The following is a 27,557-nucleotide window of genomic DNA, read 5'->3' as shown; positions in this document are numbered from 1 at the left end:
AAATAAACTCCATGGCAACGGCTCCCGGACGTGAAGCTTGCTAGTTTATTACCCGAGCAAATCAATCACACTCACCCGTTAGCTAGCTAACGTTATCTAATTGCTGGATCAGTAGCTTATCTGCCTCGTAGCATTGTTTTATACTGGATCACATTACCACCTTTTATTCTACAGTTATGAGCCGAACTCCGGATGCAAGGGCAAGGTAAGACATGTTTATAACATGCGAGACAAAGCAAACTAACGTTAGCGATCCTAAAGACGTTAGACATCCTGCAAAATTCTTGATTTATATAACTTTTTAGTGATTTGTTAGTTAGCTAGCTAACCTTTTCTTCAATTATTTAACTAGCTGGCTAGCTATTGCGTTCAACTTTAGCTTGATATCAGTGTTTATATGATAGTTAGGCTAACTACGTAACTTAGTTAACTTTAACCAGGTTAGCTAGCTAGCTATGTAACTTAGTTAACTTTAACCAGATTAGCTAGCTAGCTAGCTATGTAACTTAGTTAACTTTAACCAGATTAGCTAGCTAGCTAAAGTTACCTGGATGTTCCCGTCACAGAGACAGCCAGACCAGACAGATCCAACAGAACATCACCAACACGGAGAAGCACTTTGGAGAGATGTGCCAGCTGTTCGCCGCCTACGTGCGTAAAACGGCGAGGTTACGGGACAAGGCAGACCTACTGGTCAGAGAGATCAGCATCTATGCGGAGACAGAAACGCCAAATCTGCAGAGGGGTATGAAACAGTTTGCAGACAACCTTGCCAAAGTTCAAGATTATCGTCAAGCAGAGGTAAGCCTACACACCATAGTTTTGCCTAATAATCATTTTCAATCATAAATGGATGCATAATATAAATATGGTTGTTATTGAAAATAGTACAGACTTCTATTGATAATGTTTCATCTGCAGGTATTTTGTGTTCTAATCTATCTGCCTATGATTTCTAAATCCTCCCAGGAATGAATTAACTAAATAACTTTGATATTCCAAATGTATTTGCAGGTGGAGAGGCTTGAAGCCAAAGTGGTAGAGCCTTTGAAAAGCTATGGAAGCGTTGTTAAACTTAAAAGGGTAAGATACAGTCCTTTCCCATATTTGGATAAGACTGCTGTTCTTTTAATATGGTAATTTTTCTGTTCTGATGTATATGCCTACTGTTTCGGGTGACAGTTATCCTCTGTTGTTGTGTCATAAAAACCAAAGTCTGTTGCACACCAGAGGGGTATCATACGAGCAGGTTTGAGGAGTTATTAGCAAGGTAACTTTGGTCAACTCTGAGTTCAACTCGGGATAACCGGTCATATGATAGTAGCTCACCTTTTAGCCAGGTACATTTCCATGGCAACAAATCCTTCAGAACGGTCCTGTTCTGGGGCACACGGCTAACTCCACTTACCCAGTCATTTCAGACTGAGCCACGAGTTCAGGACCAATGAAATCAGATTCCCTCCATCAAATAACATTTTAATTGTCACATTGCTTCGTAAACAGGTGTAGACTATCAGTGAAATGCTGACTTGTGGACCCTTCTCAACAATGCAGAGTACAATAAAATACAAAATGAAATAAAAACAAATAATATTTAAAAAAAATGTAACACATGGAAGAAATACACAATGAGCAACAATAGCATGGCTATATACACACGGGGTACCAGTACTGAGTCAATGATAGCATGGCTATATACACAGAGTACCAGTACTGAGTCAATGATAGCATGGCTATATACACACGGGGTACCAGTACCAAGTCAATGATAGCATGGCTATATACACACGGGGTACCAGTACTGAGTCAATGATAGCATGGCTATATACACAGAGTACCAGTACTGAGTCAATGATAGCATGGCTATATACACACGGGGTACCAGTACTGAGTCAATGATAGCATGGCTATATACACAGGGTACCAGTACTGAGTCAATGATAGCATGGCTATATACACACGGGGTACCAGTACTGAGTCAATGATAGCATGGCTATATACACACGGGGTACCAGTACCAAGTCAATGATAGCATGGCTATATACACACGGGGTACCAGTACTGAGTCAATGATAGCATGGCTATATACACACGGGGTACCAGTACCGAGTCAATGATAGCATGGCTATATACACACGGGGTACCAGTACTGAGTCAATGATAGCATGGCTATATACACACGGGGTACCAGTACCGAGTCAATGATAGCATGGCTATATACACAGAGTACCAGTACCCGAGTCAATGATAACTTGGCTATATACACAGAGTACCAGTACCCGAGTCAATGATAACTTGGCTATATACACAGAGTACCAGTACCGAGTCAATGATAGCATGGCTATATACACAAGGTACCAGTACTGAGTCAATGATAACATGGTTATATACACAGAGTACCAGTACTGAGTCAATGATAGCATGGCTATATACACACGGAGTACCAGTACTGAGTCAATGATAGCATGGCTATATACACACGGGGTACCAGTACCGAGTCAATGATAGCATGGCTATATACACAGAGTACCAGTACTGAGTCAATGATAGCATGGCTATATACACACGGGGTACCAGTACCAAGTCAATGATAGCATGGCTATATACACAGAGTACCAGTACCAAGTCAATGATAGCTTGGCTATATACACAAGGTACCAGTACTGAGTCAATGATAGCATGGCTATATACACAGAGTACCAGTACTGAGTCAATGATAGCATGGCTATATACACGGGGCAGTGGCGACCCATTTAGCTAAAAATAACTCTTTCTCCTGAGTGGGAAGAGGTGCTGTCGTGCCCTCTTCACGACTGTGTTGGTGTGTTTGGACCATGATAGGTTCTTAGAAATGTGGACACCAAGGAACTTGAAGCTCTCGACCTGCTCTACTACAGCCCTGTTGATGTGAACGGGGGCGTGTTCGGCCTTCCGTTTCCTGTAGTCCACGATCAGCTCCTTTGTCTTGCTCATATTGAGGGAGAGGTTGTTGTCCTGGCACCACACTGTAGTAATGACAAATGTATTTAAAAAATGTAAACTTCATGCAATTTATCACTTTTGTATGCTTGAATTAAAACAACATATTGATAGGTGAGGAAAAGGTGCTTGTGCATTGATAAGCACTCCAAAGACGGCATTAACGATAAGTCATTCAATAAAGACGGCATTAACGATAAGTCATTCAATAAAGACGGCATTTCTAAAAGCCTATTTCACACCTCAGACTGCTGAATTTGCATGATAACTTTTATTTTATTTTGATTTCTTCACCAATGAAAATGTGGCCTTGACTCACCCATGGTTAGACGTTTCAGCGTTGTCTCTATTAAGAGTTTGTCGTTCGATTAGCCACGTGCGACATGCACGCGCAGTAACAAGCCTGCCAGAGTTAGTGGCAGGCGGACGAGCAATGTCCGCCGTCGTAGGACGGATGAAGCCTGAGCTGGAATGTGAAGCTAACCGAAGCTGGTTAGCGTTAGAAACCCCTGATTATATCTAGCTTGCTTCGTAGGATACCCCTCTGGCCAATGGCATGTGAGAAACAACCATGACTTGTTTCTGTTGTTGATGTAGATTCCCCTGCCAACCACGTGGGGGGGCGGTGTCCTAGCCAACCACGTGGGGGGGCGGTGTCCTAGCCAACCACGTGGGGGGGCGGTGTCCTAGCCAACCACGTGGGGGGGCGGTGTCCTAGCCAACCACGTGGGGGGGCGGTGTCCTAGCCAACCACGTGGGGGGGCGGTGACCTAGCCAACCACGTGGGGGGGCGGTGACCTAGCCAACCACGTGGGGGGGGGGGCGGTGTCCTAGCCAACCACGTGGGGGGCGGTGTCCTAGCCAACCACGTGGGGTGGGGCGGTGACCTAGCCAACCACGTGGGGGGCGGTGTCCTAGCCAACCACGTGGGGGGGGGGGCGGTGACCTAGCCAACCACGTGGGGGGGCGGTGTCCTAGCCAACCACGTGGGGGGGGGGCGGTGACCTAGCCAACCACGTGGGGGGGGGGCGGTGTCCTAGCCAACCACGTGGGGGGGCGGTGACCTAGCCAACCACGTGGGGGGGCGGTGTCCTAGCCAACCACGTGGGGGGGCGGTGACCTAGCCAACCACGTGGGGGGGGGCGGTGTCCTAGCCAACCACGTGGGGGGGCGGTGTCCTAGCCAACCACGTGGGGGGGCGGTGACCTAGCCAACCACGTGGGGGGGCGGTGTCCTAGCCAACCACGTGGGGGGGCGGTGACCTAGCCAACCACGTGGGGGGGCGGTGACCTAGCCAACCACGAGGGGGGGGGCGGTGACCTAGCCAACCGAGGGGGGGGCGGTGACCTAGCCAACCACGTGGGGGGGCGGTGACCTAGCCAACCACGTGGGGGGGCGGTGACCTAGCCAACCACGTGGGGGGGCGGTGACCTAGCCAACCACGTGGGGGGGCGGTGACCTAGCCAACCACGTGGGGGGGCGGTGACCTAGCCAACCACGTGGGGGGGGGCGGTGACCTAGCCAACCACGTGGGGGGCGGTGTCCTAGCCAACCACGTGGGGGTGCGGTGACCTAGCCAACCACGTGGGGGGGGGGGGCGGTGACCTAGCCAACCACGTGGGGGGGGGGGGCGGTGTCCTAGCCAACCACGTGGGGGGGCGGTGACCTAGCCGTGGGGGGCGGTGTCCTAGCCGTGGGGGGCGGTGTCCTAGCCAACCACGTGGGGGGGCGGTGACCTAGCCAACCACGTGGGGGGGGCGGTGACCTAGCCAACCACGTGGGGGGGCGGTGACCTAGCCAACCACGTGGGGGGGCGGTGACCTAGCCAACCACGTGGGGGGGCGGTGTCCTAGCCAACCACGTGGGGGGGCGGTGACCTAGCCAACCACGTGGGGGGGCGGTGACCTATTCAACCACGTGGGGGGGGCGGTGACCTAGCCAACCACGTGGGGGGGCGGTGACCTAGCCAACCACGTGGGGGGGCGGTGACCTAGCCAACCACGTGGGGGGGGCGGTGTCCTAGCCAACCACGTGGGGGGGCGGTGACCTAGCCAACCACGTGGGGGGGCGGTGTCCTAGCCAACCACGTGGGGGGGCGGTGACCTAGCCAACCACGTGGGGGGGCGGTGACCTAGCCAACCACGTGGGGGGCGGTGTCCTAGCCAACCACGTGGGGGGACGGTGACCTAGCAAACCACGTGGGGGGGCGGTGACCCTGCCAACCACGTGGGGGGCGGTGTCCTAGCCGTGGGGGGCGGTGACCTAGCCGTGGGTGGCGGTGACCTAGCCAACCACGTGGGGGGGGCGGTGACCTAGCCGTGGGGGGCGGTGTCCTAGCCAACCATTTGAGGGCGGTGACCTAGCAAACCACGTGGGGGGGCGGTGACCTAGCCAACCACGTGGGGGGGCGGTGACCTAGCCAACCACGTGGGGGGGCGGTGTCCTAGCCAACCACGTGGGGGGGCGGTGACCTAGCAAACCACGTGGGGGGGCGGTGACCTAGCCAACCACGTGGGGGGGCGGTGTCCTAGCCAACCACGTGGGGGGGCGGTGTCCTAGCCGTGGGGGGCGGTGTCCTAGCCGTGGGGGGCGGTGACCTAGCCAACCACGTGGGGGGGGGCGGTGACCTAGCCGTGGGGGGCGGTGTCCTAGCCAACCACGTGGGGGGCGGTGTCCTAGCCAACCATTTGAGGGCGGTGACCTAGCCTGTTGTATTGTGTCACTGTCTGCAGTTCAATCCCATTATGTTGGTGATTCATTTAAATCCATGTTTTACTCTGTCCTGGCTGTATTCTACAGTTGGTTGGATCTTACTGTGGCCTGGCTGTATTCTACAGTTGGTTGGATCTTACTGTGGCCTGGCTGTATTCTGCAGTTGGTTGGATCTTACTGTGGCCTGGCTGTATTCTGCAGTTGGTTGGATCTTACTGTGGCCTGGCTGTATTCTGCAGTTGGTTGGATCTTACTGTGGCCTGGCTGTATTCTACAGTTGGCTGGATCTTACTGTGGTCTTAATTGAAATCGTAATTTTATTGAAATATGTATAAATGTGGTTCCCAAATGACACTATATTCCCTTTATAGTTCACTACTCTTGTCCAGCGCCCCGTAGATTCCTGGTCAAAAATAGTGCACTATACAGGGAATAGGGTGTGATTTGAGACACCGTGATTTAATCCACTAACCCCAGCTCTGTGATTGACAGGAGGACCTGAAGACCAGTCAGAGTGCCAGGAACAGAGAGTCTAAACAGATGCAGCAGCTGGAGAGAATGAGACAGAGAAACCCCTCTGATAGACAGATCATTGTATCCTTATCGCTCTCTCTCACCTGTCATCCCTCTACACCAATCATTTATTAGGCTACAGTGTTATTCAACCTGGTGTATGCGTGTCAATGGGATGAGTCTAAACACTAGTAGGGATGAGTCTAAACACTAGTAGGGATGAGTCTAAACACTAGTAAGGTCAATGGGATGAGACTAAACGCTAGTAGGGATGAGTCTGAACACTAGTAAGGTCAATGGGATGAGACTAAACGCTAATAAGGTCAATGGGATGAGTCTAAACGCTAGTAGGGATGAGTCTAAACACTAGTAAGGTCAATGGGATGAGTCTAAACACTAGTAAGGTCAATGGGATGAGTCTAAACACTAGTAAGGTCAATGGGATGAGTCTAAACACTAGTAAGGTCAATGGGATGAGTCTGAACGCTAGTCAGGTCAATGGGATGAGTCTAAACGCTAGTAAGGTCAATGGGATGAGTCTAAACACTAGTAGGGATGAGTCTAAACGCTAGTCAGGTCAATGGGATGAGTCTAAACACTAGTAAGGTCAATGGGATGAGTCTGAACGCTAGTCAGGTCAATGGGATGAGTCTAAACGCTAGTAAGGTCAATGGGATGAGTCTAAACACTAGTTAGGTCAATGGGATGAGTCTGAACGCTAGTCAGGTCAATGGGATGAGTCTAAACACTAGTAAGGTCAATGGGATGAGTCTAAACACTAGTAAGGTCAATGGGATGAGTCTAAATGCTAGTAAGGTCAATGGGATGAGTCTAAACGCTAGTAAGGATGAGTCTAATCACTAGTAAGGTCAATGGGATGAGTCTAAACACTAGTAGGGATGAGTCTAAACGCTAGTAGGGATGAGTCTAAACACTAGTAAGGTTAATGGGATGAGACTAAACGCTAGTAAGGTCAATGGGATGAGTCTAAACACTAGTCAGGTCAATGGGATGAGTCTAAACGCTAGTAAGGTTAATGGGATGAGACTAAACGCTAGTAAGGTCAATGGGATGAGTCTAAACACTAGTAAGGTCAATGGGATGAGTCTAAACGCTAGTAAGGTCAATGGGATGAGTCTAAACACTAGTAAGGTCAATGGGATGAGTCTAAACGCTAGTAAGGTCAATGGGATGAGTCTAAACACTAGTAAGGTCAATGGGATGAGTCTAAACACTAGTAAGGTCAATGGGATGAGTCTGAACGCTAGTCAGGTTAATGGGATGAGTCTAAACGCTAGTAAGGTCAATGGGATGAGTCTAAACACTAGTAAGGTCAATGGGATGAGTCTAAACACTAGTAGGGATGAGTCTAAACACTAGTAAGGTTAATGGGATGAGTCTAAACACTAGTAAGGTCAATGGGATGAGTCTAAACACTAGTAGGGATGAGTCTAAACACTAGTAAGGTTAATGGGATGAGTCTAAACACTAGTAAGGTTAATGGGATGAGTCTAAACACTAGTAAGGTCAATGGGATGAGTCTAAACACTAGTAGGGATGAGTCTAAACACTAGTAAGGTTAATGGGATGAGTCTAAACACTAGTAAGGTCAATGGGATGAGTCTAAACACTAGTAGGGATGAGTCTAAACACTAGTAAGGTTAATGGGATGAGTCTAAACACTAGTAAGGTCAATGGGATGAGTCTAAACACTAGTAAGGTTAATGGGATGAGTCTAAACACTAGTAAGGTTAATGGGATGAGTCTAAACACTAGTAGGGATGAGTCTAAACACTAGTAAGGTTAATGGGATGAGTCTAAACACTAGTAAGGTTAATGGGATGAGTCTAAACACTAGTAGGGATGAGTCTAAACACTAGTAAGGTTAATGGGATGAGTCTAAACACTAGTAAGGTCAATGGGATGAGTCTAAACACTAGTAAGGTTAATGGGATGAGTCTAAACACTAGTAAGGTCAATGGGATGAGTCTAAACACTAGTAGGGATGAGTCTAAACACTAGTAAGGTTAATGGGATGAGTCTAAACACTAGTAAGGTCAATGGGATGAGTCTAAACACTAGTAAGGTCAATGGGATGAGTCTAAACACTAGTAAGGTTAATGGGATGAGTCTAAACACTAGTAAGGTCAATGGGATGAGTCTAAACACTAGTAGGGATGAGTCTAAACACTAGTAAGGTTAATGGGATGAGTCTAAACACTAGTAAGGTTAATGGGATGAGTCTAAACACTAGTAAGGTCAATGGGATGAGTCTAAACACTAGTAGGGATGAGTCTAAACGCTAGTAAGGTCAATGGGATGAGTCTAAACACTAGTAAGGTCAATGGGATGAGTCTAAACACTAGTAAGGTTAATGGGATGAGTCTAAACACTAGTAAGGTCAATGGGATGAGTCTAAACACTAGTAAGGTCAATGGGATGAGTCTAAACACTAGTAAGGTTAATGGGATGAGTCTAAACACTAGTTAGGTCAATGGGATGAGTCTAAACACTAGTAAGGTCAATGGGATGAGTCTAAACACAAGTTAGGTCAATGGGATGAGTCTAAACACAAGTTAGGTCAATGGGATGAGTCTAAACACTAGTAAGGTTAATGGGATGAGTCTGAACACTAGTTAGGTCAATGGGATGAGTCTGAACACTAGTCAGGTCAATGGGATGAGTCTAAACACTAGTAAGGTCAATGGGATGAGTCTAAACACTAGTTAGGTCAATGGGATGAGTCTAAACACTAGTAAGGTCAATGGGATGAGTCTAAACACAAGTTAGGTCAATGGGATGAGTCTAAACACAAGTTAGGTCAATGGGATGAGTCTAAACACTAGTAAGGTCAATGGGATGAGTCTGAACGCTAGTCAGGTCAATGGGATGAGTCTAAACACTAGTAAGGTCAATGGGATGAGTCTAAACACTAGTTAGGTCAATGGGATGAGTCTAAACACTAGTAAGGTCAATGGGATGAGTCTAAACACTAGTAAGGTTAATGGGATGAGTCTAAACACTAGTTAGGTCAATGGGATGAGTCTAAACACTAGTAAGGTCAATGGGATGAGTCTAAACACTAGTCAGGTCAATGGGATGAGTCTAAACACTAGTCAGGTCAATGGGATGAGTCTGAACACTAGTAGGGATGAGTCTAAACACTAGTTAGGTCAATGGGATGAGTCTAAACACAAGTTAGGTCAATGGGATGAGTCTGAACACTAGTTAGGTCAATGGGATGAGTCTAAACACTAGTTAGGTCAATGGGATGAGTCTAAACACTAGTAAGGTCAATGGGATGAGTCTGAACACTAGTCAGGTCAATGGGATGAGACTAAACACTAGTAAGGTCAATGGGATGAGTCTGAACACTAGTTAGGTCAATGGGATGAGTCTGAACACTAGTCAGGTCAATGGGATGAGTCTAAACACTAGTCAGGTCAATGGGATGAGTCTAAACACTAGTAAGGTTAATGGGATGAGTCTAAACACTAGTCAGGTCAATGGGATGAGTCTAAACACAAGTTAGGTCAATGGGATGAGTCTAAACACTAGTCAGGTCAATGGGATGAGTCTAAACACTAGTCAGGTCAATGGGATGAGTCTAAACACTAGTAAGGTCAATGGGATGAGTCTAAACACTAGTTAGGTCAATGGGATGAGTCTAAACACTAGTCAGGTCAATGGGATGAGTCTAAACACTAGTAAGGTCAATGGGATGAGTCTGAACACTAGTAAGGTCAATGGGATGAGACTAAACGCTAGTTAGGTCAATGGGATGAGTCTAAACACTAGTTAGGATGAGACTGAACGCTAGTAAGGTCAATGGGATGAGTCTAAACACTAGTCAGGTCAATGGGATGAGTCTAAACACTAGTAAGGTCAATGGGATGAGTCTGAACACTAGTAAGGTCAATGGGATGAGTCTAAACACTAGTAAGGTCAATGGGATGAGTCTAAACGCTAGTAAGGTCAATGGGATGAGTCTAAACACTAGTAAGGTCAATGGGATGAGTCTGAACACTAGTAAGGTCAATGGGATGAGTCTGAACACTAGTAAGGTCAATGGGATGAGTCTAAACACTAGTAAGGTCAATGGGATGAGTCTAAACACTAGTAAGGATGAGTCTAAACGCTAGTCAGGTTAATGGGATGAGTCTAAACACTAGTAAGGATGAGTCTGAACACTAGTCACTGTTATGCATAACTATATGAAAAGAGAGGTGAAAGAGGATTTCGTTATTTATATAATTGCTAATGTCCTAATTCCCTTAATGATACCAACAGTCCCAGGTGGGTGTCTTTCTCCTGAATCGGCTGTGAGAACTGATGTACATACATACATACATACACACACACACACACACACACACACGCACACACACACACACACACACACACACAGTTAGTCAAATAGCCATTTATGAAAATGATTTGAAGTGTATGTTATGTGTGGCATTGTGTCGTCGTGACAACAGGCTGAAAGTGACCTGCAGAGAGCCACGATGGACGCCACGCGCACGACGCGACAACTGGAGGAGACGATAGACGCGTTTGAAAAGCAGAAAATACAAGATATCAAGGTCTCTCTCTCTCTGTCTCTCTCCAAATAGCATCCTGTGTTTCTTTGTGATCAGATTTTCAGCAATCATTCTTTGTTGAATGTAATCTGTTTAATCATTATTACAATAATTGATTATGGCCACATCAACCCTTTATTCATTTCATAGTTGTCATTACTCTCCTCTCTCTCCCTGTAGAAGATCTTTGGGGAGTTTTTGACGGTGGAGATGTCATTCCATGCCAAGGCGTTGGAGGCTTACACCACAGCATACCAGAGCATAAACAACGTAGACGAAGAGGAGGATCTGGAGGTATGGGTTATAGGAGAGGAAGAGGAGGATCTGGGTTATAGGAGAGGAAGAGGAGGATCTGGGTTATAGGAGAGGAAGAGGAGGAGGAGGAGGTATGGGTTATAGGAGAGGAAGAGGAGGATCTGGGTTATAGGAGAGGAAGAGGAGGATCTGGGTTATAGGAGAGGAGGAGGAGGATCTGGAGGTATGGGTTATAGGAGAGGAAGAGGAGGATCTGGGTTATAGGAGAGGAAGAGGAGGATCTGGGTTATAGGAGAGGAAGAGGAGGATCTGGGTTATAGGAGAGGAAGAGGAGGATCAGGGTTATAGGAGAGGAAGAGGAGGATCAGGGTTATAGGAGAGGAAGAGGAGGTACTGGAGGTATGGGTTATAGGAGAGGAAGAGGAGGATCTGGGTTATAGGAGAGGAAGAGGAGGATCTGGAGGTATGGGTTATAGGAGAGGAAGAGGAGGAGGAGGATCTGGAGGATCTGGGTTATAGGAGAGGAAGAGGAGGATCTGGGTTATAGGAGAGGAAGAGGAGGAGGAGGATCTGGAGGTAAGGGTTATAGGAGAGGAAGAGGAGGATCTGGGTTATAGGAGAGGAAGAGGAGGATCTGGAGGATCTGGGTTATAGGAGAGGAAGAGGAGGATCTGGGTTATAGGAGAGGAAGAGGAGGATCTGGGTTATAGTAGAGGAAGAGGAGGATCTGGAGGATCTGGGTTATAGGAGAGGAAGAGGAGGATCTGGGTTATAGGAGAGGAAGAGGAGGATCTGGAGGTAATGGTTATATTAATCCAAAGCGATTAATCTGAAATAGCGTGATGTAGCCTAGGCTAATGAAATAATTCCAATTGAAATGAGATTATTTAGTAGCCTCGTGGTCATAAGTGAAATAGTCTTCGTGAAACCTCTTTATTTTTTATCCGTAAGAGGAAAATGTTTCCATTCACAACTCTGAGACGCGTTGTGGATCCTGATGAATCAGATTACATGAACAGTGGGGGCCTGATCCTAGATCAGCATAACTCTGAGACGCATTGTGGATCCTGATGAATCAGATTACATGAACAGTGGGGGCCTGATCCTAGATCAGCATAACTCTGAGACGCATTGTGGATCCAGGTCTTGATGCTTGCAAAAACACCCCGTCTCTCAGGCTGTTGGCAGTTCTGGGGTGAAGTTTCCCCCCAGAAATGCAAAACACACCCAAGGTCAGCATCTAGGGGTTAGTTCCCTCTGCTCCATGTCTGCAGTATGCCTGGTGCTATGGGGTTAGTTCCCTCTGCTCCATGTCTGCAGTATGCCTGGTGCTATGGGGTTAGTTCCCTCTGCTCCATGTCTGCAGTATGCCTGGTGCTATGGGGTTAGATCCCTCTGCTCCATGTCTGCAGTATGCCTGGTGCTATGGGGTTACTTCCCTCTGCTCCATGTCTGCAGTATGCCTGGTGCTATGGGGTTAGTTCCCTCTGCTCCATGTCTGCAGTATGCCTGGTGCTATGGGGTTAGTTCCCTCTGCTCCATGTCTGCAGTATGCCTGGTGCTATGGGGTTAGTTCCCTCTGCTCCATGTCTGCAGTATGCCTGGTGCTATGGGGTTAGTTCCCTCTGCTCCATGTCTGCTGTATGCCTGGTGCTATGGGGTTAGATCCCTCTGCTCCATGTCTGCAGTATGCCTGGTGCTATGGGGTTAGTTCCCTCTGCTCCATGTCTGCAGTATGCCTGGTGCTATGGGGTTAGTTCCCTCTGCTCCATGTCTGCAGTATGCCTGGTGCTATGGGGTTAGTTCCCTCTGCTCCATGTCTGCAGTATGCCTGGTGCTATGGGGTTAGATCCCTCTGCTCCATGTCTGCAGTATGCCTGGTGCTATGGGGTTAGTTCCCTCTGCTCCATGTCTGCAGTATGCCTGGTGCTATGGGGTTAGTTCCCTCTGCTCCATGTCTGCAGTATGCCTGGTGCTATGGGGTTAGTTCCCTCTGCTCCATGTCTGCAGTATGCCTGGTGCTATGGGGTTAGTTCCCTCTGCTCCATGTCTGCAGTATGCCTGGTGCTATGGGGTTAGTTCCCTCTGCTCCATGTCTGCAGTATGCCTGGTGCTATGGGGTTAGTTCCCTCTGCTCCATGTCTGCAGTATGCCTGGTGCTATGGGGTTAGTTCCCTCTGCTCCATGTCTGCAGTATGCCTGGTGCTATGGGGTTAGTTCCCTCTGCTCCATGTCTGCAGTATGCCTGGTGCTATGGGGTTAGTTCCCTCTGCTCCATGTCTGCAGTATGCCTGGTGCTATGGGGTTAGTTCCCTCTGCTCCATGTCTGCAGTATGCCTGGTGCTATGGGGTTAGTTCCCTCTGCTCCATGTCTGCAGTATGCCTGGTGCTATGGGGTTAGTTCCCTCTGCTCCATGTCTGCAGTATGCCTGGTGCTATGGGGTTAGTTCCCTCTGCTCCATGTCTGCAGTATGCCTGGTGCTATGGGGTTAGTTCCCTCTGCTCCATGTCTGCAGTATGCCTGGTGCTATGGGGTTAGTTCCCTCTGCTCCATGTCTGCAGTATGCCTGGTGCTATGGGGTTAGTTCCCTCTGCTCCATGTCTGCAGTATGCCTGGTGCTATGGGGTTAGTTCCCTCTGCTCCATGTCTGCAGTATGCCTGGTGCTATGGGGTTAGTTCCCTCTGCTCCATGTCTGCAGTATGCCTGGTGCTATGGGGTTAGTTCCCTCTGCTCCATGTCTGCAGTATGCCTGGTGCTATGGGGTTAGTTCCCTCTGCTCCATGTCTGCAGTATGCCTGGTGCTATGGGGTTAGTTCCCTCTGCTCCATGTCTGCAGTATGCCTGGTGCTATGGGGTTAGTTCCCTCTGCTCCATGTCTGCAGTATGCCTGGTGCTATGGGGTTAGTTCCCTCTGCTCCATGTCTGCAGTATGCCTGGTGCTATGGGGTTAGTTCCCTCTGCTCCATGTCTGCAGTATGCCTGGTGCTATGGGGTTAGTTCCCTCTGCTCCATGTCTGCAGTATGCCTGGTGCTATGGGGTTAGTTCCCTCTGCTCCATGTCTGCAGTATGCCTGGTGCTATGGGGTTAGTTCCCTCTGCTCCATGTCTGCAGTATGCCTGGTGCTATGGGGTTAGTTCCCTCTGCTCCATGTCTGCAGTATGCCTGGTGCTATGGGGTTAGTTCCCTCTGCTCCATGTCTGCAGTATGCCTGGTGCTATGGGGTTAGTTCCCTCTGCTCCATGTCTGCAGTATGCCTGGTGCTATGGGGTTAGTTCCCTCTGCTCCATGTCTGCAGTATGCCTGGTGCTATGGGGTTAGTTCCCTCTGCTCCATGTCTGCAGTATGCCTGGTGCTATGGGGTTAGTTCCCTCTGCTCCATGTCTGCAGTATGCCTGGTGCTATGGGGTTAGTTCCCTCTGCTCCATGTCTGCAGTATGCCTGGTGCTATGGGGTTAGTTCCCTCTGCTCCATGTCTGCAGTATGCCTGGTGCTATGGGGTTAGTTCCCTCTGCTCCATGTCTGCAGTATGCCTGGTGCTATGGGGTTAGTTCCCTCTGCTCCATGTCTGCAGTATGCCTGGTGCTATGGGGTTACTGGGCAGATCAGGGTCATGTTCAATACTGTAGCAAAACATTTTGCAACAGAAAGGAAAAAAACTGTGTTCCTTTATTTATTTTTTAATGCCTCCCTGTTTCATTCAGTGTTCAAAACGTTTCTCCCTACTGTACACGACCCAACATTTTATAGCACTGTTGTTAATCCATGGCTTTGAGCGCTGTTTGACTGACACCCAAGCCAACAATTTACTATGTTCTATCTGTCTATGCAGTAGTTGTGTAATGAAAGCATTTCATTCTGCAGCAGATACCTATTTTTCCCTTTCTCCTTATTGTTTGTTTTTAAACTCGTCTGCCATTCGTATCATCCGTTCATATCAAATGAAACTGGATCCCTGGATAACCTGTTTGAGTGACTCACCTTGTGCGTGAGCAATGTGGGGAGATTGATTCATTCTAAAAGCACAAACGACAACAAGCATCTAGCTCGACCTGATCAAGGGGTTTGACCTAAATGACTCCCTATTCCCTATATAGTGCACTATCTTTACATATGGCTCTTGGTCAAAAGTGATGCACTAAATAGGGAATAGGTTGCCATTTGGGATGCTACCAAGGACTTAGTGGAATGGAATGCCTTCTCCACACTCCCCCCCCCCCCCCCCCCCCGATGAGTCCTCGATTAACACACTTGGTGGTTTCTGGTTGGTTGGTTTGAGGTATAATTAGATTGTCAGTTTGATCACTGGGCTCCTCGCTTGCACAATATTTTCTCGTTGTGTGAGTTGCGTTTCTATTCTTAGAATTGTATGATTAGCTACAGATCCCGAAGGAAGGGCAGAGGACGATGCGTTGTTAAGGAGGAAAGTTTGTATCGTCAATGACATACGGCCCGTTGTTTGGCTTAGCAACGACCACGAAGGGTAAAGAAAGTTTTCGTAACGTCGGAACCTGTCTTCCTCCGTTCCAAGTTCCATACCCATTGACTTACACGTGTTTCGCTTGAAATTAAAATGCTGCTTATCTGGCTCTATAATATATCCTTTACTACAGCACTACTAATATCCAACTTTGACTTGAAGAATGTCTCTTCCGTACTAGAAATATGTATCTAGCTAACTGCCTATTGCTAGCTAGTTGGATGGGCAGCTAGCTAGCCAGTTTAGAATTGCATCGCTAGTTAGCTAGCATTACAGAGCAACAAACAATGCAAAAAAAAAAGTATCATCTATGCAGGCTAAATTAAGCTAGTTTGCAACCTTTAGCTATGTAGTTTATGAATTGAATGCCCTGATTGTAAAATAGTTAGCTAACTAACTACAGTAGCTAGCTGTCTCTTGGTTGCTGGAAAGTTTACATGTTCAAAATGCTCAACAGCTAGCACGGCAACTTGATCACTCACTTTCGGCCGTGCAAGTCTGTTCCGACCTTTTAAAACATGTTTAGGTTATTTGAACCTGATCTGTCATCGACAACTAGCTGGCTCTGGTCTTTGAATTGCACAAAGTGGTGATGTTGTTTTTCTCATAAATATTTTGGATTTATGCTGATGAAGAGTTGCACTGCTTCTGCCTGGCCTCAAGATAGCTGAAGAAAGTTCCTCTTTTTAGTTTAGCTTAAATTACACCGACTCAAATCATATTTGCCTCATCGATATTGGCTATAAGTAGTATTTTGCAGCCAAATTCCTGCCAATTTATACTACCGTAATTTCCGGACTATTGAGCGCACCTGAATATAAGCCGCACCCACTGAATTTTTTTATTTTTTGTATTATTTTGAACATAAATAAGCCGCACATGTCTATAAGCCGCAGGTGCCTACCGGTACATTTGAAACAAATGAACTTTACACAGGCTTTAACGAAACACGGCTTGTAACAAAAATCCATATATTAGCCGCGTCATTGTTTAAGCCGCGAGGTTCAAAGCGTGGGAAAAAAGTTGCGGCTTATAGTCCGGAATTTACGGTAAAAATATATATTTTTTTTTCTTTTTACAGTAGCATGGATACCCGCATGCAGTTGTTGTAGCCTGTATTGAATTTGCATTTTGGCGTATTTGTATTTATTAGGGATCCCCATTTAGCCAAGGCATCAGCTACTCTTCCTGGGATACAAACACATTAAAGGACTTTATATTACATATAAAACAACAGATAAAACAGTATAAAACATTATTACACCACTACATACAATACAACATGTATAATACCACCACTACAATACAACATGTATAATACCACCACTACAATACAACATGTATAATACCACCACTACAATACAACATGTATAATACCACCACTACAATACAACATGTATAATACCACCACTACAATACAACATGTATAATACCACCACTACAATACAACATGTATAATACCACCACTACAATACAACATGTATAATACCACCACTACAATACAACATGTATAATACCACCACTACAATACAACATGTATAATACCACCACTACAATACAACATGTATAATACCACCACCACTACAATACAACATGTATAATACCACCACCACTACAATACAACATGTATAATACCACCACCACTACAATACAACATGTATAATACCACCACTACAATACAACATGTATAATACCACCACTACAATACAACATGTATAATACCACCACTACAATACAACATGTATAATACCACCACTACAACAATATTACAATGTGTGTGCGTGTGTGTGTGTGTGTGTGCGCGTGTGTGTGTGCGTGTGTGTGTGTGTGTGTGTGTGTGTGTGTGTGTGTGTGTGTGTGTGTGTGTGTGTGTGTGTGTGTGTGTGTGTGTGTGTGTGTCTCTTCACAGTCCCCGTTATTCCATAAAGGTGTATTTTTACCAGCTTTTTTAAAAATCTTATCCTACTGCTGCATCAGTTACCTGATGTGGAATAGAGTTTAATGTAGTCATGTCTCTATGTAGTACTGTGCTCCTCCCACAGTCTGCTGTGCACTTGGGGATTGTGAAGAGACCTCTGGTGGCATGTCTTGTGGGGTATGTATGGGTGTCTGAGCTGTGTGCCAGCAGTTTAAACAGACCTCTGGTGGCATGTCTTGTGGGGTATGTATGGGTGTCTGAGCAGTGTGGCAGTAGTTTAAACAGACCTCTGGTGGCATGTCTTGTGGGGTATGTATGGGTGTCTGAGCTGTGTGCCAGTAGTTTAAACAGACCTCTGGTGGCATGTCTTGTGGGGTATGTATGGGTGTCTGAGCTGTATGCCAGTAGTTTAAACAGACCTCTGGTGGCATGTCTTGTGGGGTATGTATGGGTGTCTGAGCTGTGTGCCAGTAGTTTAAACAGACCTCTGGTGGCATGTCTTGTGGGGTATGTATGGGTGTCTGAGCTGTGTGCCAGTAGTTTAAACAGACCTCTGGTGGCATGTCTTGTAGGGTATGTATGGGTGTCTATGAGCTGTGTGCCAGTAGTTTAAACAGACCTCTGGTGGCATGTCTTGTAGGGTATGCATGGGTGTCTATGAGCTGTGTGCCAGTAGTTTAAACAGACCTCTGGTGGCATGTCTTGTAGGGTATGTATGGGTGTCTGAGCTGTGTGCCAGTAGTTTAAACAGACCTCTGGTGGCATGTCTTGTGGAGTATGTATGGGTGTCTGAGCTGTGTGCCAGTAGTTTAAACAGACCTCTGGTGGCATGTCTTGTGGAGTATGTATGGGTGTCTGAGCTGTGTGCCAGTAGTTTAAACAGACCTCTGGTGGCATGTCTTGTGGGGTATGTATGGGTGTCTGAGCTGTGTGCCAGTAGTTTAAACAGACAGACATGGCAGCTCTGCTTCTAGCTCCTAAGCAACTTTGTAGTATTTTGTTGTTGTTGTTGTGTGTTCTTTCTGACATTAGTAGCCCAGAAAGTTTGTGTTATTACATACAGCCGGAAATAACTTTTTGCGGCGTAAACTCACCAGCATTACGACCAGGAATACGACTTTCCCGAATTGGATCCTTTGTTCGTACCCCCTTTGGGCAATTAAACATATCCCAGAGGCTGATCCAAGACGCCGCCGGCGGAGAAAAGGTGTTCGGAGTGAACATCTAGTCCGACTCAGGAGGAGTGCACACCATCCACCACTTCCGAGTATAATACACGCTAATGTTCAGTCTCTTGGACAATAAAGTAGACGAGCTCAGGGCGAAGATATCCTTCCAGAGAAACATCAGGGACCGTAACATACTCTGTTTCACGAAATCATGGCTCCCTCCGGATATACTGTCCCCGTCCATACAGCCAGCTGGGTTATCAGAACATCACGCAGACAGGAATAAATAACTCTCAGGGAAAGGCGGTGGTGTGTGTTTCATGACTAACTACTAATGGTGGGATTGTGATAACATACAGAAACTCAAGTCCTTTTGTTCCACCGACCCTAGAATACCTCACAATCAAATGCCGACCGTGTTACCTCCCAAGAGAATTCTCTTCGGTTATAGTCACAGCCGTGTATATTTCCCCTCAAGCCGGATACCACGATGGCCCTCAAGGAACTACACTGGACTTTATGCAAACTGGAAACCACATATCCTGATTTATTGTAGCTGGGGATTTTAACAAAGCAAATTTGAGGAAAACGCTACCGAAGTTCTATCAACACATTGACTGTAGTACTCGCTCTGGTAAAACACTCGATCAATGCTACTCTTCCTTTCGAAATGCCTACAAGGCCCTCCCTTCGGGAAAATCAGATCACGACTCCATTTTGCTCCTCCCTTCCTATAGGCAGAAACTCAAACAGGAACTACCTGTGTTACGGTCTATTCAACGCGTGGTCTAACCAGTAAGAATCCACGCTTCAAGATTGTTTTGATCACGCGGACTGGAATGTTCCCGATAGCCTCTGAGAATAACATTGACGTATCCACGGACACGGTGACTGAGTTCAACAGGAAGTGTATAGGAGATGTTGTTCCCACTGTGACTATTAAAACCTACCCAAACCAAAAACGTAAATAGATGGCGGCATTCGCGCAAAACTGAAAGCGCGAACCACCGCATTTAACCATGGCAAGGTGACTGGGAATATGATTAAAAACAAACAGTGTAATTATTCCCTCCGTAAGGCAATCAAACAGGCAAAATGTCAGTATAAAGACAAAGGGGAGTCGCAATTCAATGGCTCAGACATGAGGCGTATGTGGCAGGGTCTACAGACAATCCCAGATTACAAAAGGAAAACCAGCCACGACACCGACGTCTTGGCCCGGACAAGCTAAACAACTTCTTTGCACGCTTTGAGGATAACACAGTGCCACCGACGCGGCCCGCTACCAAGGACTGTGGGCTCTCGTTCTCCGTGGCCGTGCAAGGCTGCTGGCCCAGACGGTATCCCTAGCTGCATACTCAGAGCATGCATAGACCAGCTGGCTGGAGTGCTTATGGACATATTGAATATCTCTCTCTCCCAGTCTGCTCTCCCTACTTGCTTCAAGATGTCCACCATTGTTCCTGTACCCAAGAAAGCAAAGGTATCTGAACTAAATGACTATTGCCCCATAGCACTCACATCTGTCATCATGAAGTGCTTTGAGAGGCTAGTTAAGGATCATATCACCTCTACCTTACCTGAAACCCTAGACCCCACTTGAATTTGCTTACCGCCCCAATAGACCCACAGATGACATGAGGAATAGCTACGTAAGAATGCTGTTCATTGACTACAGCTCAGCGTTCAACACCATAGTACCCTCCAAGCTCATCATTAAGCTCAGGGCCCTGGGTCTGAACCCCGCCCCCTTTACAACTGGGCACAGGACTTTCTGACTGGCTTCCCCCAGTTGGTGAAGGTAGGAAATAACACCTCCACTTCGCTGATCCTTAACATAGGGGCCCCACAAGGGTGTGTGCTCAGCCCTCTCCTGTACTCCCTGTTCACCCATGCATCGTGGCGACGCTTGCCTCCAACTCATCAAGTTTGCAGACGACACAACAGTAGTGGGCTTGAATTACCAACAATGACGAAACAGCCTACAGGGAGGAGGTGAGGGCCATGGATGAGTGGTGCCAGGAAAATAACCTCAACATCAACAAAACGAAGGAGCTGATCGTGGACTTCAGCACGCCCCTATCCACATCGACGGGACCGCAGTGGAGAAGATAAAAAGCTCCAACTTCCTTGGCGTACACATCACTGACAATCTGAAATGGTCCACCCACACAGACAGTGTGGTGAATGCACAACAGCACCTCTTCAAACTCAGGAGTCTGAATAAATTTGTCTTGGCCCCTAAGACCCTCAACTTTTACAGATGCACAATCGAGAGCATCCTGTCGGGCTGTTTCACCGCCTGGTACGGCAACTGCACCGCAGGGCTTTCCAGAGGGTGGTGCGGTCTGCCCAACACATCACCTGGGGAACATTGCCTTCCGTTCAGGACACCTACAGCACCCGATGTCATAGGAAAGCCAAAAAGACAATCAAGGACATCAACCACCCGAGGCACTGCCTGTTCACCCCGCTACCATCCAGAAGGCGAGGTCAGTACAGGTGAATCAAAGCTGGGACCGAGAGACTGAAAAACAGCTTCTCTCAAGTCAATCAGACTTAAATAGCCATCACTAGCCGGCTACCACCTGGTTACTCAACCCTACACCTTAGTGGCTGCTGCCCTATATACAGTCATGTGAAACCCCCTGGAAATTATCCTTTTTTTCCCCCTTTTTTTTAAATGCATATTTGGACAGATGGATATGTCATCTTCACTTCAACACTTGACAGATAAAGGTAACCTAACTTAACAAATGACAGTGAAAGAATATACTTTTGCAATCGGTTGGTATGAGGTTATTCTGTTCAAAGCCAGAGTTCAGTTTTTGCCAAACATGGCGTCTGACATTGCGGTCAAACAACTCCACCTTTGACTCACCTTTCCAGAGCACTTTGTTCCAGTAGTTTTCGTCCTTTACCCAGGTGTTGTCTGGCAAACGTCAGTTGTGTCTTGATATTCTTTTTTTTTTTTTTTGAGAGCAGAGGCTTCTTCCTTCCTGACCTCCAATGTAGGCCAAGTTTCTCTTAATGACAGTTGACTCATGAACGTCGACATTGATTGTGGTAAGAGAGGCCTGTCGATCCCTTGACGTTACCCTGGGGTTTTTACAGACTTCTTACAGACTTCTATGAGCATCTTTCGGTCAACTCTTTGGCTGAATTTGGTGGGACGATTGCCAGTGGTCTGGAGTTTTCTCCATTTGTAGTTGAGCCATCGGACAGTGAAATTATGTTCTTCGAATTGCTTGGAAATGGATTTGTAACCCCTCCCAGACTCACAGGAGTCAATAATGTATCCTCTGAGGGCCTCTGCTGTCTTTTGATCACACAGCCATATGGTTAAGACCAAGCCAAACCAAGTTTCTAATCTTTATGTAGGGCTGCACCCTCCCAAGGTACTCTCTAATGATTTTCTAATCATTTGCACCTGTTTTGTTGCACCTGATTCTAATTTTAGCTATTTTATGTCATAGTACACCCCTACTTTTACTAACTTTTTTTTCCGCGGAAAGAAAATGCATTTTTTTTTGTTTATTTTAATTGCATAACATTTTCAAAGTTTTTTTTTTTTTTTTGTATGATTTGGGTTACCTTTTTATCAATGAATGTGGTGGGGATTTAGCTCAAATATACGTGTCCAAATATGTAAAAAAAAAAATATATATAAAACAACAACAAAAAAACCTGACCACTTTCCAGAGGGTTTTTCACATGACTGTACATAGACATGGAATTACTGGCCACTTTAATAATGCTTACATACGGCTTACTCATTTCACATATACAGTTGAAGTTGGAAGTTTACATACACTTAGGTTGGAGTCATTAAAACTAAATTTTTCCAGCAATTGTTTACAGACAGATTATTTCACTTATAATTCACTGTATCACAATTCCAGTGGGTCAGAAGTTTACATACAATAAGTTGACTGTGCCTTTAAACAGCTTGGAAAATTCCAGAAAAATGATGTTATGGCTTTAGAAGCTTCTGATAGGCTAATTGACATCATTCGAGTCAATTGGAGGTGTACTTGTGGATGTATTTCAAGGACTACCTTCAAACTCAGTGCCTCTTTGCTTGACATCATGGGAAGATCTATATAAATCAGCCAAGACCTCCACAAGTCTGGTTCATCCTTGGGAGCAATTTCCAAACGCCTGAAAGTACCACATTCATCTGTACAAACAATAGTACGCAAGTATAAACACCATGGGACCACGCAGCCGTCATACCGCCCAGGAAAGAGACGCGTTCTGTCTCCTAGAGATGAACGTACTTTGGTACGAAAAGTGCAAATCAATCCCAGAATAACAGCAAAGGACCTTGTGAAGATGCTGGAGGAAACGGGTACAAAAGTATCTATATCCACAGTAGAACGAGTCCTATATCGACATAAGCTGAAAGGCCGCTCAGCAAGGAAGAAGCCACTGCTCCAAACCCGCCATAAAAAAAGCTAGACTACGGTTTGCAACTGCACATGGGAACAAAGATCGTACTTTTTGGAGAAATGTCCTCTGGTCTGATGAAACAAAAATAGAACTGTTTGGCCATAATGACCATCGTTATGTTCTGAGAAAAAAGGGGGATGCTTGCAAGCCGAAGAACACCATCCCAACTGTGAAGTACGGGGGTGGCAGCATCATGTTGTGGGGGTGCTTTGCTGCAGGAGGGACTGGTGCACTTCACAAAATAGATGGCATCATGAGGGATGGAAAATTATGTGGATAGATTGAAGCAACATCTCAAGACATCAGTCAGGAAGTTAAAGCTTGGTCGCAAATGGGTCTTCCAAATGGACAATGACCCCAAGCATACTTCCAAAGTTGTGGCAAAATGGCTTAAGGACAACAAAGTCAAGGTATTGGAGTGGCCATCACAAAGCCCTGACCTCAACCCTATATAGAATTTGTGGGCAGAACTGAAAAAGGCGTGTGTGAGCAAGGAGGCCTACAAACCTGACTCAGTTACTCCAGTTCTGTCAGGAGGAATGGGCCAAAATTCACCCAACTTATTGTGGGAAGCTTGTGGAAGGCTACCTGAAACGTTTGACCCAAGTTAAACAATTTAAATGGCAATGCTACCAAATACTAATTGAGTGTATGTAAACTTCTGACCCACTGGGAATGTGATGAAAGAAGTAAAAGCTGAAATAAATCATTCTCTCTACTATTATTCTGACATTTCACATTCTTAAAATAAAGTGGTGATCCTAACTGACCCAAGACAGGGAATTTTTTCTAGGAATAAATGTTGGGAATTGTGAAAAACTTGAGTTCAAATGTATTTGGCTAAGGTGTATGTCAACTTCCGACTTCAACTGTATTCTATTCTACTGTATTTACTGTATTGTATTTACTGTATTCTGTTCTACTGTATTTTAGTCTATACCACGCCGACATTGCTCCATCAAATATTTATACATTTCTTAATTCCATTCTTTTACTTTTAGATTTGTGTGTACAATTGTGAATCGTTTTTAGATATTACTGCGCTGTTAGATACTACTGCACTGTTGGAGCTGGGAAGACAAGCATTTAGTTAGATATTACTGTTGGAGCTGGGAACACAAGCATTTAGTTAGATACTACTGCACTGTTGGAGCTAGGAACACAAGCATTTAGTTAGATACTACTGCACTGTTGGAGCTGGGAACACAAGCATTTAGTTAGATATTACTGTTGGAGCTGGGAACACAAGCATTTAGTTAGATATTACTGTTGGAGCTAGAAACACAAGCATTTAGTTAGATATTACTGTTGGAGCTAGAAACACAAGCATTTAGTTAGATATTACTGTTGGAGCTGGGAACACAAGCATTTAGTTAGATATTACTGCACTGTTGGAGCTAGGAACACCAGCATTTAGTTAGATACTACTGCACTGTTGGAGCTAGGAACACAAGCATTTAGTTAGATATTACTGTTGGAGCTAGGAACACAAGCATTTAGTTAGATATTACTGTTGGAGCTGGGAACACAATCATTTAGTTAGATATTACTGTTGGAGCTAGGAACACAAGCATTTAGTTAGATATTACTGTTGGAGCTAGGAACACAAGCATTTAGTTAGATATTACTGTTCGAGCTAGAAACACAAGCATTTAGTTAGATATTACTGTTGGAGCTAGAAACACCAGCATTTCGCTACACCCACAATAACATCTGCAAAAAAATTAGTATGTGACCAATAAAATGTTATTTGATTTGTCAACACTTTTTACAAAAACAAGTAGTGATGAAGTCAATCTCTCTTCCACTTTTCCCTTTTGTAGCTTGAAATAAGTGGTGAAAAACATTATTATTTTTTTTTAAATTGACTTGATGGCTCGTCACAAGTTAAGCATAAACTCGTTTATAGATAGAATACATGATTACATTAAAATTATATTTTAAGCCATTTAATGCAGCACTAACATTTAATTATTTTCTTTACCCTTTGTGGATGGGACCGAAGCTGTTGCCAGGGGGGGAAAAAAGGCCCAAACAAACGTTTAAACCTGTCTTCCTTCCATTGTTTATATAAGACATGTTCTATTCCCACGGTAACACTGCATGTACGTCCAGTGTAATAGGCCTTTTATCCAGGTTAACACTGCATGTACGTCCAGTGTAATAGGCCTTTTATCCAGGGTAACACTGCATGTACGTCCAGTGTAATAGGCCTTTTATCCAGGGTAACACTGCATGTACGTCCAGTGTAATAGGCCTTTTATCCAGGGTAACACTGCATGTACGTCCAGTGTAATAGGCCTTTTATCCAGGGTAACACTGCATGTATGTCCAGTGTAATAGGCCTTTTATCCAGGGTAACACTGCATGTACGTCCAGTGTAATAGGCCTTTTATCCAGGTTAACACTGCATGTACGTCCAGTGTAATAGGCCTTTTATCCAGGGTAACACTGCATGTACGTCCAGTGTAATAGGCCTTTTATCCAGGGTAATGTCTAGGATTCTGCAGATTATTGACAGTGTTCCATTCATACTCATTTATAATTGGCTATCAAAGACAGATCACATTTTGGAAATGTCCATTGTTTTACACCCAATTGTCAGTTCAAGAGGCCAGCAGAAGCACCATTTTCTTTGGGGGTGGGGGATTTCTAAATGAAAGAGTATAGCCAGCCTTCCGTCCTGTTTTGGCAGGTATTCAGGAGCTTGCTGCACCCCCCTGACTACCAGTCTCGCTTAGAAATAGTGCGTGCTAATTCCAAAACATCACTCAATCTGACTGCATCTACCCTGAGTAAAACGGGGACCTTACAGGTAAGATACTGGATGGTGCCTAAAACCAACTTACTCTCTTCAGGTTCTGAACCTTTGACCTTTTGGCTTCTTCTGTGGCCAGACGTCTACTGTTGGTGCCCGATAACTGTAGTGTAACTCAACCACTTGTTTTGATTGATGGGTGTGTTAATGGGGTAATCTTGATGCTTCCAACATGGTTTTTGCTCCATGCAGAATCCCCCATGTATCAGTTTTCCTCATAGAAAAGCAGAGCGTTCTATAGTCCTTGTTAATATCCTTTACTGTACCTTTTATCAGTCAGGCTGTATCGGAGCTGTGTACAGCAACATCAACCTTATCATCGCAACCTAACTAACCTCTTCACAGGAACACGGAGAGGTCGCCTTTAATCTGACATCAAACTGCTTTATTTCACAGGAAGACTGAGAGATGTAGCCTGCTTTATTTCCATCTTCTCTCTGTCGTTGAAGATGCTGAGCCTGGTCTCTGATGCTAGCCTGGTTTCAGACGCTAGCCTAGCCCTGGTCTCAGACGCTAGCCTAGCCCTGGTCTCAGACGCTAGCCTAGCCCTGGTCTCAGACGCTAGCCTAGCCCTGGTCTCAGACGCTAGCCTAGCCCTGGTCTCAGACGCTAGCCTAGCCCTGGTTTCAGACGCTAGCCTAGCCCTGGTCTCAGACGCTAGCCTAGCCCTGGTCTCAGACGCTAGCCTAGCCCTGGTTTCAGACGCTAGCCCTGGTCTCAGACGCTAGCCCTGGTCTCAGACGCTAGCCTAGCCCTGGTCTCAGACGCTAGCCTAGCCCTGGTCTCAGACGCTAGCCTAGCCCTGGTCTCAGACGCTAGCCTAGCCCTGGTCTCAGACGCTAGCCTAGCCCTGGTCTCAGACGCTCGCCTAGCTCTGGTCTCAGACGCTGGTTGTGTGCTTGCCAACTCCAAATATGGCTTGGTAATGAGTAACAAGGAGTTGGCATGATAGCACAAACAGACTGATACAAAGTTGTATTGAATAATGTACTTTACAACACAGTCACAGAATACATGGTTTTACTATGGTAACAAGTTCTAGTTACCATAGTGATAATATTTTTCGTTAGTTAGCCTATTTACTGAATCACTGCCTGCTTTCTATAGCAATCACTGACCCCGAGCAGACAGAGGAGGAGAGAGGAGGAGGGAGATGACGAAGATGTGGATGATGAAGAGGAAGATGATGATCTTGAAGAAGTCACAGATGATGAATGAATTGGAAATCTGTTTCGATTAGTATCTTTTCATTCACGATGGGAGGAGGTTTTCCAGCAAATAGTGTGTTCTTTATGGCCATGAAATGATGTCCTAAACAGGGATCAAAGGGCTCTGGTCAAAAGTAAGTGCACTATGTAGGGAATAGGGTGCCTCTTGGGACACAGATATAATATTCACGTTAAAGTGTTTTTAATCCAGAATAGCAGGTTATTATTTCCAATTCTGGAGCTGAAATAACTGATATGTTTTTTTTGTTTTTTTTTAACCATTTCATTGACCAAAGGGATGGTGGGATATCAATGTCTTTGTAATGTGGCAGTATTAATGTCTTACTTGTATATAACAAAGTGCCAAATGTGTATTTGTTTTGTGTGGCAATGTTGCCTGTATTGTATACGCCTTCCAGAATAGAAAACTGTTGTTTTATGGAATAAAGTTATGCCAGTGGACTCAACAA

The 27,557-nt window shown here is 45.7% G+C and overlaps 1 protein-coding gene across 1 annotated transcript; it reads left to right on the top strand.

The window, feature by feature from the left end:
• cibar1 (CBY1 interacting BAR domain containing 1) lies at positions 1–27,557 on the top strand. The gene is made up of 9 exons (XM_045709505.2): positions 1–205; positions 567–801; positions 1,015–1,083; positions 6,184–6,285; positions 10,495–10,500; positions 10,686–10,790; positions 10,968–11,081; positions 25,757–25,876; positions 26,987–27,557. Exons 1-9 carry the CDS (start codon positions 177–179, stop codon positions 27,095–27,097), a joined length of 891 nt encoding a protein of 296 aa, XP_045565461.1. The 5' UTR covers positions 1–176; the 3' UTR covers positions 27,098–27,557.

The sequence above is a fragment of the Salmo salar genome, chromosome 27, assembly GCF_965601325.2.
Source record: "Salmo salar chromosome 27, fSalSal1, whole genome shotgun sequence".
NCBI lineage: Eukaryota > Metazoa > Chordata > Actinopteri > Salmoniformes > Salmonidae > Salmo > Salmo salar.
Note: the sequence above shows the minus strand (reverse complement) of the source record. Positions and strands in the feature narration are given on the sequence as shown.